Source organism: Mangifera indica, chromosome 11 (assembly GCF_011075055.1).
Source record: "Mangifera indica cultivar Alphonso chromosome 11, CATAS_Mindica_2.1, whole genome shotgun sequence".
NCBI lineage: Eukaryota > Viridiplantae > Streptophyta > Magnoliopsida > Sapindales > Anacardiaceae > Mangifera > Mangifera indica.
In genome coordinates, this window is record NC_058147.1 from 10,170,363 (window position 1) to 10,187,999 (window position 17,637).

Genomic DNA, 17,637 nt, shown 5'->3' on the forward strand with positions numbered 1-17,637 from the left:
TGATGGGAATTCATTTATTAGAGCAAGAAGAAAATGGCAAGGCTTACACAGGAGAAATCAAAGGAGTGTGAATGCATTAATGAAATTGGAAAATTGGCTTGGAAATTTGCTTCCTTTGTTGACCGGAGGGGCGGCAAATTGCCTATAAATCCCCCCTCCTCTCTTCATGTAAAGATAGATTTCTCTTCTCTTTTCTTCATCCGGAAATAAAGTTTCATAGCCTTGCTCTCTTCTCCTTTGCTATTTCTTCCTTTCATTTCTTTATCTTTTATACTTGCTTAATTAATTTTATAACAAATAGATTAAACTTCGGGTGTGACAGTATTTTGGCGAATAAATACGCCGCAAAAGTCAGACAAGGTGTGCGAGGTATTAGCTGTTTTAGACGCCACAGAAGGTTCAAGACGTAACATTGCAGATTAAGCGAACCTACTTTCCTGATTGATTTTTTTGAGGAAAAATATTATTGTTTCCGTTGGACTCTAGAAACTTTTTACATTGCTTTTCCAGATGGTGCTGGTTAATTTTGCAAAGTGATTGAAGTAGGATGGCTTCTTGTTCTTCTTCGTCTACTACTATTGAAGTGAAGAAGCATGATGTATTCCTCAGTTTCTGTGGTGTTGACACCTGCAACACTTTTACCAGCACTTTATGTGGAATTTTGAAGAGTAGAAGTATAAATGTTTTCATTGATGACGAACTTGAGAGAGGAGAACATATATCTTCATCTCTTATGAATGAAATTTCAGATTCCATGATTTCAGTTATCATTTTCTCGGAAGGTTATGCATCTTCAAGATGGTGTCTGGAAGAACTTGTGAAGATTTTGGAGTGCAGGGATACGCAAAAACAGGGGGTAATACCAGTTTTCTATCATATCTATCCATCAGATGTAAGGAATCTAACTGGAAATTTCGGAGAGGGATTTAAAAAGCTTGTAGAAAGTTATGATGAGGAGAAGTTAAAGAGGGTACAAATGACAGAAGGACAATTTAAAGATATGGTGCTGCAGTGGAAGAATGCTTTGACAGAAGCAGCTAATATATCCGGCCGATCAACAGAAGAGATCCCGTAATTTTCTACCCTTTCATTTCGTTCCTTGTAGTGTCAGCTCGTTAATTTATTTTCACATTACATATAACAGTTTGTTGTTCATTTTTGTTAGATTTTTTTCCATCTTTTAAAGCTTTATTCAAATATAACACTTTGTTTTTCATTTTTGTTAGGTTCGATTATTATCTTGCAAATAAAGTTGTCCAAGATATTTGGAAGAATCTAAACATCATGATCCCAACAAATGAATACACAAAATTGGTTGGAGTTGAATTAACCATCCGCCATATTGAAGATTTATTGTGCAGTGGGCCGAGAAATGTCCATGCTATAGGAATTTGGGGAATGCCTGGTATAGGTAAGACAACTATTGCAAATTGTGTATTCAACCATATAAGTAGTCTTTTTGAGGGTTCTTATTTTGCTGAAAATATTAGGGAAGAATCGATGAGTCCTAACGGACTAAATCCAATGCGGCAACAACTTCTTTCAACAATTTTAAAACATCCCGATATTGTGATTGATTCCAAAGTAAAAAAAACAATGTTTAGTCGTAAACGAGTTCTTATTGTTTTTGATGATGTGTCAACTTTGAGACAACTAGAATGTTTAGTTGAAGATATATATTGTTTTGGTCGAGGAAGTCGAATCATTATTACAACTACAAACAGACAAGTACTTCGAAGTTGTGGAGTAGGTGAAACATATATATATGAGATGATGGGGTTGCCTGAGCATGAAGCTCTTCAGCTTTTTAGATTGTATGCTTTTCAACAAAGTAATCCAAACAAAGATTATGATGACCTATCAAAAAGGGTAGTAAAATATGCTAAAGGTGTTCCATTAGCTCTTAAAGTATTGGGTTGCCATTTAGTTGGTAAGTCAATACAAATTTGGGAAAGTGCAATAAATAGATTAAAAAGAATTCCTCATCAGGATATTCAGAATGTACTAAAAGTATGTTATGAGGGATTAAATGATGATGAACAAAGTATATTTCTAGATATTGCATGCTTTCTTAAGTTGGAGAAAAAGGATTTTGTGGTGGACTTTTTGTATGCTTGTGGCCTGGAGGCTGAAATCGGACTAAGTGTTCTCATTGATAAGTGTCTTGTGACCATATCAAGAGATAATAAGGTAACAATACATAATTTGTTTCAAGATATGGGAAGGGAAATTGTCCGACAAGAATCCACGAAATATCCTGGTTTACGCAGCCGTTTATGGTATCACAAAGATATCAATAGTGTATTGAAGGAAAACAAGGTGAGTGTTGAAGGTATTATGTAAATTTTAGATTTGTTAATTTATGTATACAAGATCTAGCATAATATCAACTGGATGAGAATTATGTTTCAGCTTTTGTTATTTTCATTAGTTTGGCCCAACATAAATGAGTTTTGGTTTATGTGTTAATTGTTATTTAGGGCATTAAAAACTAATTACTTATAAACTCTTAAAAAGTTTATAGCTAATAAATTTTCTTTCCATGGCATCAGATGTCTAATGCAATTGAAGGCATATGTTTAGACATGTCTAAGCAAGCAGAGATCATTTTCTTACAACCTTTCTCCTTAGGAGTGATGGATCAACTGAGATTCTTTAAATTACATAACTCGTACTATGAAGTGAATAATATCAATAAGGTGTATGTTTCCCAGGGGCTTAGTTCTGTTTCCTCTGAGCTACGATACGTATGTTGCCATGGATGTCCATTGAAATCATTGCAACCAAATTTTCTGTCAAAGAACCTTGTTGCGCTTGAGATGCCTCATAGTGATATTGAACAACTTTGGTCTAGTGCTCAGGTAATGCAGTGATTTTTGTATTACGATATTTCTTTTTGTATTGTCACTATCAAAGTGCTAATTAATTTGTGTTACTTATTATTTATATGTTACAGCTTGATAATTTGAAACATATTGATCTCAGTTTTTCTGAACATTTGAGAATCCAAGATCCCTCATTGACTCCGAATCTTAGAAGTTTGGTTCTGGAACGTTGTATAAGTTTACATGAGATTTCCTCATCTATTCACGGTTGCAAATATAAGCTTCATATGTTAAATCTAAGGCACTGCAGAAGCCTTGAGAGTCTTCCAACAGACATTCATGTAGCATATTTTGGAAAAGTTATCTTTTCTGGATGTTCAAAACTCAAGAAGTTTCCGAAGGTGTTGTGGGATATGAAAGAGTTATATTTAGATAAAACTGCAATCGAGGAGTTGCCCCTATCAATAGAGAATTTATCCAGACTAGTTATATTAAATCTTAAGAACTGCTCAATGCTTCAGAGGCTTCCAAGCAATATCCACCGGTTGAAATCTCTTAAACATCTCAATCTGTCCGGTTGTTTAAAACTTCATGGATTGCCTGATAAACTGGGAAAATTACAAGCTTTGAAGGTGCTTAAAGCAGAGAGGGTCGCTGTTGGAGAAATACCAACATCCATTCTAAATTTAAGCTGTCTAGAAGAATTAGACCTGACCAACTGTAGTATTGAGAGGCTGCCGACAGATCTTGGTCAGTTATCATTACTAAAAAGTTTACTTCTTGGCAGAAACTTTTTTGACAGCATTCCAGAAAGTATAGAATACATTTCTGGATTATCTTATCTTGACGTGAGCTATTGCGAGAGGCTTCGAATCCTGCCTAAGCTTCCAAGAAAATTAGAAATTATAAATGCAAACAATTGCATATCATTGGAAGCATCACAGAATTTGTTCCATCCCTTCGAAAGAGATTTTCGTCACAGCCTAAAAGTTAACTTCAGCAATTGTTTCAAACTAACTCAAGAGTTCTGCAGTCGAATTGTGAAATATTTTGAAGGGCCAATGGGATGTATGGTTGGGAAAAACTAAGAGGTCTCCTCGCTCTTTCTTATTTCGTATGATGTCCAGTACTGGTTAACTTTAATTTATTATTTTTCTTTATCAGATGTTAGGAGCGGCAGATTTGATAAGTACTTATAGAAGTTTTATCTGTTTTCCGGGAAATGAAATTCCAGAGTCGTTTGTTTCTCAGAGTATAGGTTCTTTTATAACTCTGCCTCTACAGACAAATCTTTTCAGAAGTTATTTTATCTGTGTTGTGGTGGAGTTTCGAGGCTATCATAATAGAGGCCAGGGTTTGGCAGTTGGCTTTGAGTGGTCATTTACGATAAAAATGGTGTAGAGGATATATTCCATGGAAATTGGAGTGTATGGGACTATGGTACTGGACCAGACTATTTGGATTCAGATCACGTATTGCTGGGATATGATCATACTTTTAAGTTCTTTGATCCACTTCGTCCTACTAATAAAATATATCGTGACATAAGTGTCCGATTTCATGTTGAGAATTCATGTGCTGAAAGACTAGACTGCTGCAAAGTGAAGAAGTGTGGAGTTGAGAGGGTGAAGCCTTAAAACCAAAAAAATTGAAACTTTCAACGCATCGAGCTCGAGGTAAATAAGTTACTATTTTCTTTTCCCCTTTTCTTTCTGTAATGTCTATCTTTGTAAGATTTCATGTTACTTCGATTGTCAGATATATGTGCCACATGTTTGTCTTTCTTTATTTCACCCAGTCATTATCAATACTGTAATGTGATTTGTTTTTCATATGTTATGTTCACTTATGATCTGGGCCAACCGTTCCGCAAACAAATTCTTGTTTTATTCATGTATCATTGATTCAATGTAAATTAGAATCTTCCCCAGTACTAAATTCACTTAACACTCAATCGGTGACAAAATTTGTGGTGAGGATTTGTTTGTTATCATTTTTCTCACTTACAACTGAAATGAAACTAGTCTATATCCTCTCACTCGTACTGAGGCTTTGATTCTCTCTTGTACCATTCACGTAAGGAAAAATCTTATGAAAGATTTGTCAAAATTGTGGAACTTACTTCAACTTAAATTAATTTTCCAATTAGAGTGCAATTTTTCTATATTTTTATGTATAATATTTTTTAAAAAAATATAAATAGGAATAAAAATATAATTTTTTTAAGAATTTAAATAAGAATCTTATTAAGATATGAATTATGAGTAATATTAGGAATCGTATTTCATATATTAAGTATTGAACATGTTAAACCCTAGAGTTAGAAATGGTAATCAATAGAACTAAAGGTTACAATTAGAGCGAGAATCACTAGGTAAGGCTTAGAGTGAACCAATTTGTGAGGCTTGTCAGAGCCTCTTCTAGTTTTTTAGAAAAATGGACATGGCTCTTATACAAATAGTAAACCACAGTAAATTTTGTGCTTGTGTGTAGGGGTTATGTTTAGTCTTTTGTTTGCTATATTTTTACTTTCATAAAAATTTAGGATTTGCTAGCATTTGATTAAATCCCGACAACATCGAATGATATTAGAGCTTTGAAATAGATTACACATTTAGGAAGATATAGATTGAAAATCATCTTTATGGTACAAAATTGCATCTACATCCTTAAGGAATACAACTCGAAAGATGTTAGTTGAAGATTAAGAATGTTAAAGTAAGTGCTTTAGAGTCAATTATCACATCTTTGTATTAGTAATTGTAATTATATTTTTATTAATAAAATAAAATTCTCTTCATTAGATTGTTTTTCACTTAAAATAAATTAGATTAATATCTTTTGTTCACATATGTTGTCCATTCTCGCTAGTAGCATCCATAGTTCTGATAATAACCTGATAACAAGCAAAAGTAATATAGTTAGAATTATCATAATGTTGAATGATCTTATCAAAAGACGGTGATAACTCTCATGTGACAAGATAATTTGTTTGATAGTTTGGTACAACAAATAAATGTACATTGAGTACGCATGTTCACTAGATTAACCACTCAAGAGGGTTCTATATAGATAGTACCTTAGTATTTTTGGAAAACATCTTCTAACAAATGATGATATATGTGACCTTTCAACTTAACGTCACTAGATTATCTTGTATAAGTATCGATATAGTTTGACACCAGCTTAACGTAGTTGTTAAGAAATGATTATCAGAAAAGTATTGATTGCCATATTAAGAATTTTATGAAAGTTATGGTTGATCAATATACAATTCATCATTCTAAGTTACAAGAGTAGAAATTTTCGCTAAGTCTATTGACTATCAATGGCCACTCAATTTATGTGGCTACATCAGGATTGAATTACTGTTAAATCTAATATTGTCTAATTGTTGGTACAAATGTCAATCAATGCATATCAAGAGTTTTTTGATGTAGGCACTAAATTTTGTCCTAGTATCGAAATGACATCAGTTGAAGAAATGATCAAATTTTATGATAATCGTATTGTTGTCAAGTACATATCTATTGCTAATACTTTGTCATTTTGGTGGTTATGATATCTTGTTAGAGGTCAATCTTGATTTATGTTTAGATGGCTAACAAATTGTAAATTCATCATGAATATGTTCATTACCAACATGATGAAAGGGGTACATCATGACATCTAGAGGCCTTGCATTGTACAAAGTGAATCATGCCTAACAGTTTGGGATGACGATTAGAAGTTTCGTAGAATAGTTAGACTTAAGCATGACTTTTTCTTCTTAAAGAGTCAAACTAACGTGACCCAAAAATGGATGGGCTAGAGTAGAATATTAAGGAGTTGCTTTTATTCAATTTGGATAAGGAATGTTTAAATATTAGATAGTACTAGGTCAAGTGAATGGTCGTGCATGATGGGTGAACAACCGTTCATTATCTCAAGTTAACCTTATCTAATAATCTTATTATGTATCCCAAAAATATGAAAAATCATGGATATAAAGTGATATTACAATATGATATGATTCGTGTGAATGGTCATACATGGCTAATAAATGGTCATTCATCATTTTCTATATAAAAATAACGTATTGAGACCTTTTTAACGTTTTCTTGAATTTTCACAAACACTCTTATATTATTTCATCCTCTAAAGGTCTTACTAGACTTAGGGGTTCATTGATCACCTTAACATGATGTATGTTTTATGTAGCTCTCCTTTCCAAATACATACTCCTGATGGGAATATACCAAAAGACGTGTACGTAATTGGACTATTTGAAAATTTTAATACATTATTATAATTATAAAGTGTGCAAAAAGGTACTATAATAAAAACACTTTATTAATCAATGCTCATATGATTCCATATTTCTGAAAATACTAGCAATAATAATAACAATAAAAATGATAATAAAAATATTAAAACTATATGTTTGATAATTATCATAATTATAAAGTGTGCAACTATTAGCTGGACTATTGGATCCCTCGTCTACTTCGCTACTCACCTGTATCTAGAAACATACAAAAGGAAATGTGTGAGTTAAAACTCAATAAGTGATGAGCTTTCGACACTCAAAACTATTATAAATGACTAATGGTAAGACTTGTCTTCCATTTGTAAGCTAAATGTGGTCGCATGATGACATCTTAGTGCCCTGACATGGATCGTCTATGAAAGTTATGAAAACCGAAGCTAAAATCAACATGCCTTGATGAAAGCTAGTATTATGCCTTACGCATGTCAAATGACCTATTTGGTTGTCTAATTGGAACACTTTGATCACATAGAAAAATCTCTGACAGTAGTTTTTTGCCTTAACATATAAGCTAATCAAAACTACTGACTAACCATCTAAAGATAATTCCTAACACAAGTACATATGTGGTGCATTTCGCTAATCACGTGAAGAATATCTAAAAACCACACCCTTATCATCCACACCTTAACTGAACTAGGTAGCTATACACCTTGATGCCAAGTGCATGATGCATCTTATAGGTATCTAACCTTATTTCTTCCGTAATTACCGTTACTTACGCACATAGTTGTGACTATATAGTTGTGTGACACTGGCCTTGTTGACTTTTGACTCAATTTGAGTTTGTGTTGTTATCTACATAATTAGGCACCTTATCTATGTCTTTTTTGAATATTAGCTCATTGTTTTTCTTATATAACTCTCCCCTCTTATGCACATAGCCTAGAGGTATAATCGTCTCCTGTCTTTGTCTAGGGATACACAAATGTGTGTTTTTCTGCCCACGCCTGTATGCCTTCTAACTCATATACATAGGCTTGTGACATTTAATATGTAATCATTTATAGGGTAGGTACATAAGGAAGATGACTTGGACACACTCTCGTAAACTTGGATCCATGTGTACGACCTATACATAAACTTGTGTCCTACACCACACGCCTATGCATTTCTCCTTTTAGAGTTAGCACAAGATTTTCAAACTTTCAAAATTTTTAAAATGACACATAGGTATGTATAGGACCATACATAACCATGTGTCATAATTTAGAAATCACCTCTTAAGGTTTTTATGTTTCTTCGATCATGATTTTTGCAATACTCACACAACCAAGGTACAAACAGTAGTTTCTAAATATCCTAGACAAAATTTTTTCACTATCCTTTTAACCATAACACATATATACATAATCTCATGACATCAAATATAAGAACAATGAACATTCAAACCTTCACTCAATTAAGAAACTAGGCATGCATATAACTCATCCTATTCACATATGAAATATGTTTCATCGAATAGATCATCACAATCATGTTCAAATCACTCTAAATTATGCGTATAACATAAAAAGTCTATGGATTACGGGACTAAACAAGGGAAGCCACTTCACTTACTTAGATTCCAGTAAAAATGTTTCCCTTATACGATTACGATGATTCTAATGATCGTTGATAGCTCCACAGAAGATGAAAATTCTCTTTTTCTTTCCCATGCTCTCTATTTTCTACGATTATGAAAGATAATGGAAAAAAGAGTTAGGGTTCTCGCATTTTTATTTTATCTCCAAGACGTGATACACAAGCGTGTATAACTCAAACATAATTATGTGTCTAATTACATAACTAAAGTATGCTCTTGTTTCGTCGTGATCACAATTTGATCCAGTAATTGACTTTTCACTAATTATACATGGTTGGATATACCTCTATACACAAACATGTACCATTGAATCATTAATCACTATATTTAAAAACTAGGAATAAGATTTAAATAGCTTTAGACTTACCTGTGGATACTACAATTTTCCCTTCATTGTATGAATTTCATCCTCTAAATTCACTCGAATAGATGTGGAAACCTCTATCACATTTACTACTCAGCCTCTTATGTGGCTTCCTCAATTTGATGATTCCTCCAAAGAATCTTTACCAAAGGAATCTGTTTATGTTTGAGCTCTTTAACTCATTGATCTAATATCTAAACTAGACGCTCCTTGTAAACCAAATAATTCTTTAACTCAACATCCCTAACACTAAGCATATAGGTGGAATCACTGAGGTACTTGTGTAATAGTAATAGATGGAACACGTTATAAATGCGACCCATGCTCGCTAGTTGCACACGTTAGTAGACAACCTTACATAGACATTCCATTACCTCAAAGGGTCTCATAAATCTTGACGTTAACTTGTCTTTCCTACCAACTCCAAATCATGAGTAGGGTATTCAGTCTTATATTCATTTAATTGATGGGAAGCATAAACTATCACCTTCCCTTTCTATATTAGTACTACTTCTAAACCCAATGTGAAACATCTATATATAAATCATAGTCTTTCTCTTCCTTTTGTAGGGCAAGGATGGGAGCTATAGTCAATCTCCTTTTCATTTCTTGAAAATTCTATTCATAAGCCTCTAACCATCTGAAAGAAATCTCATTGTGCATCAAATTTATGAGGGGTCCAGTTAACTCGAAAATCCCTCAACAAAACATCTACAATACCCTGTCAATCCTAGAAAACTGGTAACCTCTTTTGTTGTCTTAGGCCTCTGCCACTCTAACACTATCTAAATTTTACTAAGGTTTACTAAAATGTCATCTGTTGAAACCACATAAACCAAAAATGCCACTTTATCTAGCCAAAACTCACATTTAGAGAATTTTGTGAAAAATTGCCTTTCTTTCAACCTCTAGATTAGAAATCTCAAATGCTGCTCATACTTTTCTCGAGTTCTGGAGTAGACTAGGATATCGTTAATAAATACCACTAAGAACTTATCCAAACAATTTTGGAACACCCTGTTTATGAGATTTATAAATACTATTAGGGCATTGGTTAATCTGAAAGGTATGACCACAAACTCATAATACCCATACCTAATTCTAAAGATAGTTTTAGGTATATCTTACTTTACTACTCTGACTTAGTGATACCTTAACCTTAAATCTATCTTAGAAAATACTGAGACATCATTGAGCTGATCAAATAAATTATCAATCCTCGGGAGTGGGTACTTATTCTTCATTATTACCTTATTCAACTCCCTATGGTCAATGCATATCCTCATCGATCTATCTCTTTTATTTACAAATAAGATTAGTGCATCCCATGGGGAGTGGCTCAATTTGATGAATCCACTATTCAGCAATTCTTATAACTATTTCTTTAGTTCCTGTAATTCATTTAAGGTTATTCTATATGGGTTTTAGAAATTGGTGCTATTCCTAAAACCAAATCAATGTTAAACTCTAACTCCTTCTCTGATGCTAACCTTGGAAGGCTATCAAGAAATACATTTGAAAACTCTTACACCACTGGAGTATGTTTTATGCTTGAAACTATCTTTATTGATTTCTGAACAACATGCACCAAATATGCCATACATCTCTTACTCAACATCTTCTTAAAATTGATACTGCTAATCATTATGCTGAGGATTTGACCTTCTTTGAATGTCAACTACTCACTATTATCTATATTCAATCTAACTTTCTTCTTCCTGTAATCTATTTTGGCTTTGTATCTGCTCAAGAAATTTGTGCCCAATATCACATCGAAGTCTAACATGTCCATAATTATCAGATCCATAGCCATTACATAGTCTCTCAAGAAAACTATCTTCCCTATCAATATTAGATTGATGTGAACTCGGTCTCTATCTAGCATTTCTATTCTGATATGGGGGATAACTGAAGGCTTCAGTCCTAATCTACAACTATGTCTTTGACAATAAAATAATACGTGGTACCGGAGTTAATTAAAACATATAAAGGACAAGTATGAAATAATAACTAATCTGTAACAACTGTAGGGCTAGCATTCATCTATGTTTAAGTCACTGTGGATGCTCGAGTTTGTTGACTTCTAACTATTTACTCTGTTGGGGTTGGCACTATGGTTAGGGTTGTACTTTAAATGGCAAAATGTCCTGATTATTTACATCTATATCACATCCATTGTCTAGCTAAACGCTAGGCGGTATGCCTCTTGCTACATTTATGACATATAAGGGAATCATCATGTCTAGACTACTCCTCGTTTCTCTATTTCTTAACCCTCTAGTTCTTCTTATTCTTAGGCTAGAAATGTCTCTTACCTTTGTTGTCTTTACTATGACCATTTCTGCTACCTTCCCCCCTATTGCCATCAATAACAAGCTAATTTTATCTCTGCACAAAGGCTGGTAGTGTAGGCTCTTTTGATAACTTTTTATCTCTAGCCATACATTGCCTTATAGTCTTAGATCTTAGTACTTGATCGAGGGCCTCTGAAAAAGTTTTAGGAATATTATCTCTCATCATCACATTTTTGGCTATATTTGACTTGAACCTTTCTATGAACATATCCAATTTGACTATCTTTGAATTAGTCATGTCAAGAGCATACTTAGCTAACGAGTTTAATTTAGTCAAGAACTCCTTGACTAGTATGTTCCTTTGCCTCATATAGAGAAACTTTTGAGCCTTCATATACATGATGTCAGCTGAAATATACTCTGAATCAAAGGTCTATTTGAAGTTTTCTCATGACATCTTTGAAACTTGACATATCCCACCCAATGTCTGTCACCAAACCTTAGTGTTATCTTTCAACAAGGGACAAACGTACTATATCTTATCAACGTTAGTCATTAAGTAGATCTTTATGAAATCTTTCACTACCTTGAGCCACTCCTTGATTGGTAATCCTCTTAATACTATACTACCTTTGAAATCTAGGGGTTGATGACAACTAGACAAGGTATAAATAGGATATGCCTATCATTTGTTGCTACCTCCCATCTCTACTCGAGGTGTTCTTACACTACCTCTACTCTATTGGAAGGGTACCTCATATCTGAATGTTGTTCTACCATCGATAATATCTAGTATGGATGCATCATATTAGTCGACACCTTTATGTTTTGCCTTAAAACCTCATCCACAATTTGGTGGATGGTAGGATTCTCAATGTAGGACACAACTGAAGTATCAGATGTGTGTCTCCAAGCCTCTACTTAGCTTTTTTCCTAACTAGAAGCCTTTAGGGCATCTCTAATTAACCTCATAGATCTCTTTATCCTGAAATCATAACAACCATTTAGGCATATATTACTTTTAATATGGAAGCAAGTATATTATACTTACAGCAATAGACATGCAAAGGTTGTCGACGCTGCACAAAACGCTACTTTCTTACTTAACTTTATGTACATTTTTAAAACATATAAAACTTTTCACTTTTTTGGGTACCAAGACTATGCTCTGATACCATAAATATAACACTCATTTTCAGATACATACTTCTGATAAGAATTAACCTAAAGATGAGTGCACAATTAAACTATTTGAGAACTTTAACATATGATCATAATTAAAAAACGTGCAAAAATGAGATGTAATAAAAACATTTTATTAATCCATACTCACATAATACCATGTGTTTGAAAATACTAGCAACAATGATAATAATAAAAAATGATAATAAAAATATTAAAATTATATGTCTGATAAAAACTGAATAACAAAAGGCCCCTCCCCTTATGCAGTTACTAGTTGGATTGCTAGATCCCCCATCTATCTTACTACTTACCTCTACCTACAAACATACAAAAGAAAATGCATGAATAAAAACTTAATAAGTGGTGATCTTTCGACACTCAAAACTATTATAAATGACTGATGGTAAAACTTGTGCTCTATTCGTAAGCTAAATGTGGTCACACGATGACACCTTCGTGCCTTGATATGGATCGTCTATGAAAGTTGTGAAGACCCAAATTGAAATCAACATATCTGATGGCCTAATGAAAACTACTATTGTGTCTTACATACATGCCAAACAATCTATTAGATTATCTAACTGGGACATTCTGATTACACAAAAAAAATCTTTGATAGTAACTCATTTCTTTACCATATAAGCTGATTGAAACTATTGACTAACCATCTAGAAATGACGCTTACCTCGGGTACATATGTGGTCATCTCACTAATCACGTGAGGAATATCTAAAAATCACTTTTTTACCATACACAACTGAACTAAAATAGGTGGTAATACACTTTAGCGCCAAATGCATGATGCATCTCATAGGTATCCAACCCTTTTGCTTCCCTCATTACCATTAGTTGGTGACTATCTAGTTATGTGACACTAACCTTAAGGTTGTTGACTTTTGACTCTATCTAAATTTGTGTCATCATCCACATAGTCAAACACCTTATCTATGTTTTTCTTGAATTTTTTATCCTCATTAGCTCATTATTCTTCTTACATAACTTTCCCCTTTTGTGTATATAGCCTAGAGGTATAATCGTCTTTTGCTTTTGTTTAGGGTTACATGATCATGTGCTTCTCTATCCATACTCGTATGCCTCTTGGCAATATACACGAATGTATGACACTTACTACGTGATCATGTGTAAAGCAGTTACACATGGAAAGGTGACTTGGACACACTTTCATGCACTTGGATCCATGTATCCTCTAACGCATGTTGGCCACTTTTAGAAAGTTATACACAGGCGTGTCTTCCATACCATTTGACTGTGCATTTTTCCGTCAAAACAAGCATGAGATTTTTGAACTTTTAAAATTTTTAAAATGACACATAAACATGTATAAGACCATATACAGTCGTTCATCATGATCCAAAAATCACATTTTAGGGTTTTTATGTTTCTCCGATCACGATGCCAGTGTTAGCACCCATGAAAAGGAAATATTTGGAAGACTATTAATACCAAAACTAATTACATTTCTATCTGAAAATGCTTCCACCAGAGACCATAAGGAGCCTAAGTTATAGGAGTTCAAATGGCAATATAAATCCAAACTACAATATACCTTCTTTCCACAGAAAATCAACTAAAACTTTTTCGTATCATAATGAATGGAAACCGTTTTTCATTAAAGTACACTCCTGTTAGGTCCTGTACTAATGTTTCAGGTAAGAGGAAGGCCCAAAAGAATAGCACACCTGGTGGCAAGAGAATTAATACATATGGTAGCTTGAAACTCAAACAGGTAGCATATTTGCAAGGGTCAGGACCGCCAACAAAAGAAGGGATACATGGCACTGTTGAGGAAGACTTCGTAGTTAGAGGCAACAAAAAAGAGGGGACACACGTGAAAACAGACAAAAATTCAGAGGAAAAAGTGGATAGATAGAGGGAGAGTCTAGGCCTCTCGAGCAAACTTGTTAATTATGGGTTTCTGTTTATTTTCAAGTTGATGAATCTTCCGTTTGTAATGAACTTTTATGTGAATATTCTGGGTTTATGTTAATGAGAAGAATGAATTTCCTTCTATGTTTGTGAGTTGATTACTATTCCATTGAGTTTATTTTTGGTTGTTGCTCGGAGTGTGATATTGATTGTTTGGAGATTGAACATTGGAGAGAAAGAAGAGTTTACGGTAAACACATATGATTTTTATCGCAGTAGATTTGAGTACATTGAAACTGAGTTCAAGATACATTTCTGGGACACCATTTTACAGGGGAGGTGCTGCTAAAATTTATCCAGGAACCTAACAACTCCAAAACTACATATTTGATATTTTTGAGCATATTTAACATGAATTCTAGTTTCATTTTTCTCCATATGAAAATGGTAAGAATTCTCGGTCACCATACAATCAGTTCATCCACCAAGAATCAGCTACTCCAGAATTTGATTGAATTTTGAGTGATAAGGACCACAATGTGCACAAGAGAAGCAACAAATTTAGCATTTTTATGCACAAAAAGTTCCCTACTGTTACCATTTTCTATGTATTCCAATAAAAAATATGCCAAAAGGTTGCCACATCTCAGCATTTGAACTCCAATGTAAGGAATTCTTTTTCAGGGAATAAGGGGTTAAAATTCATCAGAACGCTCTCATGACTATTTTGATTATTTGAATTTTCTAAGAATTGAGTTTTCTAAGAGACCCCTCTAAAAATTCAGCCGAGAATCATCCAGTCATACCATGTATAGGTTAGCAGAAACTTGCATTTTGAAATCCTAGCACAACAATACATTCAAAATATTGCCTCCGATATAAATTTACCCTCTGTTGGAATTCAATATCACTTCATAGCACTGGCACCAATATACAGCTGACATTTCACATTCCACAGCCCTCAAACAGAGTAAAACAACCCTATAGGATTTTCTCTCAGTTGACCTCATTTTCTTAAATTTTAGACCACTCAAAAATTAACATTTAAATGCATTTCTGAGACAAACTATTATGCATTGTAATTTACATGCAAATAACCTACCAACAAGATTCATACTGATTTATGCATGCAATAACAAATTATGAATGCCTAGTTTCTTGAATCCAAAGCTTACCAAAAACATTTCAATTACATGATGAAATAATTTAGGTAGAACCAGTTTCAATAGATTCTCTCATCAAAAGCTTTAAATCCAGGTGATCTGTTTAACTTTTGGTTATAAACCGACCAAAATGTAGGCACGAATGCTCTGACCTAGTTAAAGCACCTAAACCATGAAATGCAAATGGCAAATAGTCAAACAGAACACCTATCATTTTATGACAGTGCCATTGCAGAGGGTAAAAGTCCCAGAGTCTACCATGTAACAAACCTTTTCAGGCCAGTTCCATTTAGCCCAATCTAAAACCAAAGTCCCAAACACCATGTAAGCTCTCATTTCTCCCCCAAAAATCTCTAACAATGTCCACGTCAACCTTTCCCTTATAGCACACCCTTTAAACTCCACAACAACATCAATACCAAATTTCATAAAATGATCAATTCAACCACCAGAACTTTCACAATTTAAACACCCAAACAAGGTCAAAAAGAACTAACGAAATTGGAAAAAAAAAATGAACCCAAAAAAATCAACATACAGAAAAAGAACCAAACTTTCAATTTCGATCAATAAATACTACAAAAAGGTGTAGAAAAAAGTCAACTGATACGAACTTTAGGAGAACCACACCTTAAAAGCTAGCTATTGAGATAGGAGAGCCCAAGGCCATATAAACCCTACACTAGTTGTCCATACCTTGCACTTGGGATCCTAACATACCACCATGTTCTGCAGCCCCAATGCCCACGTGGGCTGGCTGTGCGCTAGCTCCCTGCTAGCCCCGGACGAACATTGCAATGTCAGCGTTACCACCCCGTGCCGCACGATTACAACTGAGAGACATGGTGATGGCTCTGATACCAAATGATATGAACCTTAGGAGAACCACATCTTAAAAGCTAGCTATTGAGATGGGAGAGCCCAAAGTCATATAAACCCCACACTAGTTGCCCATGCTTTCCAATGTGGGATCCAAATCCTATACCTTACACTTGGGATCCCAACATTAACTTTACCTTCAATAAACACAGAAAACTGGTCCAAAAACGCATTGATCTGGTCCTTACAGATATGCCCAACAGTCTCAAATCCACCAACAACACTTACAAGCAAAACTCCAGCCAAAAAGGTACCTTTTAAAGCAGTATCACTATCCAAGCCCTCCCATGCTGTCCTCCTATTTTCATCATTATCATCACCACCACCACTCTTGGGACTCAAAAACCGTTTCACACTCTGAGGGGCATTACTCTTCTGAAGGGTCTTCTGCTTGTTGGTCTGTTTCGGGGAGGAACATGGCTTGAGGAAATGGAAGCGCTTGTGGGGCTTAAAGGGGTAGAGAAAAGAGAAGCAAGAGGCGGCTAAAATGCAAGCGGAGGAGTAGCGGGGGAACTTGAAGAAAATTTCGTGCACTGCGGGGGTGGCGGTGGGCTCGTGGTTGTGGAGAGAAGAGTGCCATGTAAAAGAGATGATTTTGTTGGCTGTGATGTGTACTCACTGGTGGACTGATGCATTGTGTGCCTGGGCAGTGGCACACATCATGTGCGTTGCTACCACACATTGTGTGCCAGCATGTATGGTGGGATGATGTTGTGCCAAGGTTTGGGCATCTACTGCACATTGGTGCCACGCCAAACACCCACGTGCAGTCCCAGTGCGTCCCTACACAGGCACAGTAGCTACTGCATGCCTTAGAGTCGTACAATGATGGCCTTCAAGCAACACTGGCACATGAAATTTTTAAGGTCTAATGCCCTACCATTTGAACAAATTTTTAAAATAAAAATTATTTTTTAATTGGTAAAGATGAAGATAATACTTCAAATATTTTATTTATAATTTTTTATTTATGATAAAAAATATTGTAATTAAATGATAAAAAATATTATAATATAGTACAAATAAATTAATTTACATATTATATAATTATAAATATAAATAATTAATATATATGTATATCATATTAATTATCTACATAAATAATATTTAAATAGATTGTATTTATTTGACATTTGATCTATTTAT

General features: G+C 34.3%; 1 protein-coding gene across 2 annotated transcripts; it reads left to right on the forward strand.

Moving 5' to 3' along the window:
- The first annotated feature begins 238 nt into the window (after positions 1-238).
- On the forward strand, positions 239-14,593 carry LOC123230109 (disease resistance-like protein DSC1). Of its 2 annotated transcripts, XR_006505016.1 has the most exons (6): positions 239-1,071; positions 1,227-2,319; positions 2,553-2,861; positions 2,957-3,889; positions 3,990-4,501; positions 14,233-14,593. XR_006505016.1 is itself a non-coding variant. In XM_044656231.1 (5 exons), the coding sequence occupies exons 1-5, from the start codon at positions 548-550 to the stop codon at positions 4,224-4,226; spliced, it is 3,096 nt and encodes a 1,031-aa protein (XP_044512166.1). In that variant the 5' UTR covers positions 239-547; the 3' UTR covers positions 4,227-4,767. The 2 variants fall into 2 exon arrangements, 1 of the variants encoding a protein (XP_044512166.1); XM_044656231.1 differs by lacking the exon at positions 14,233-14,593 and having other exon boundaries at positions 3,990-4,767.
- The last annotated feature ends 3,044 nt before the right edge of the window (positions 14,594-17,637 follow it).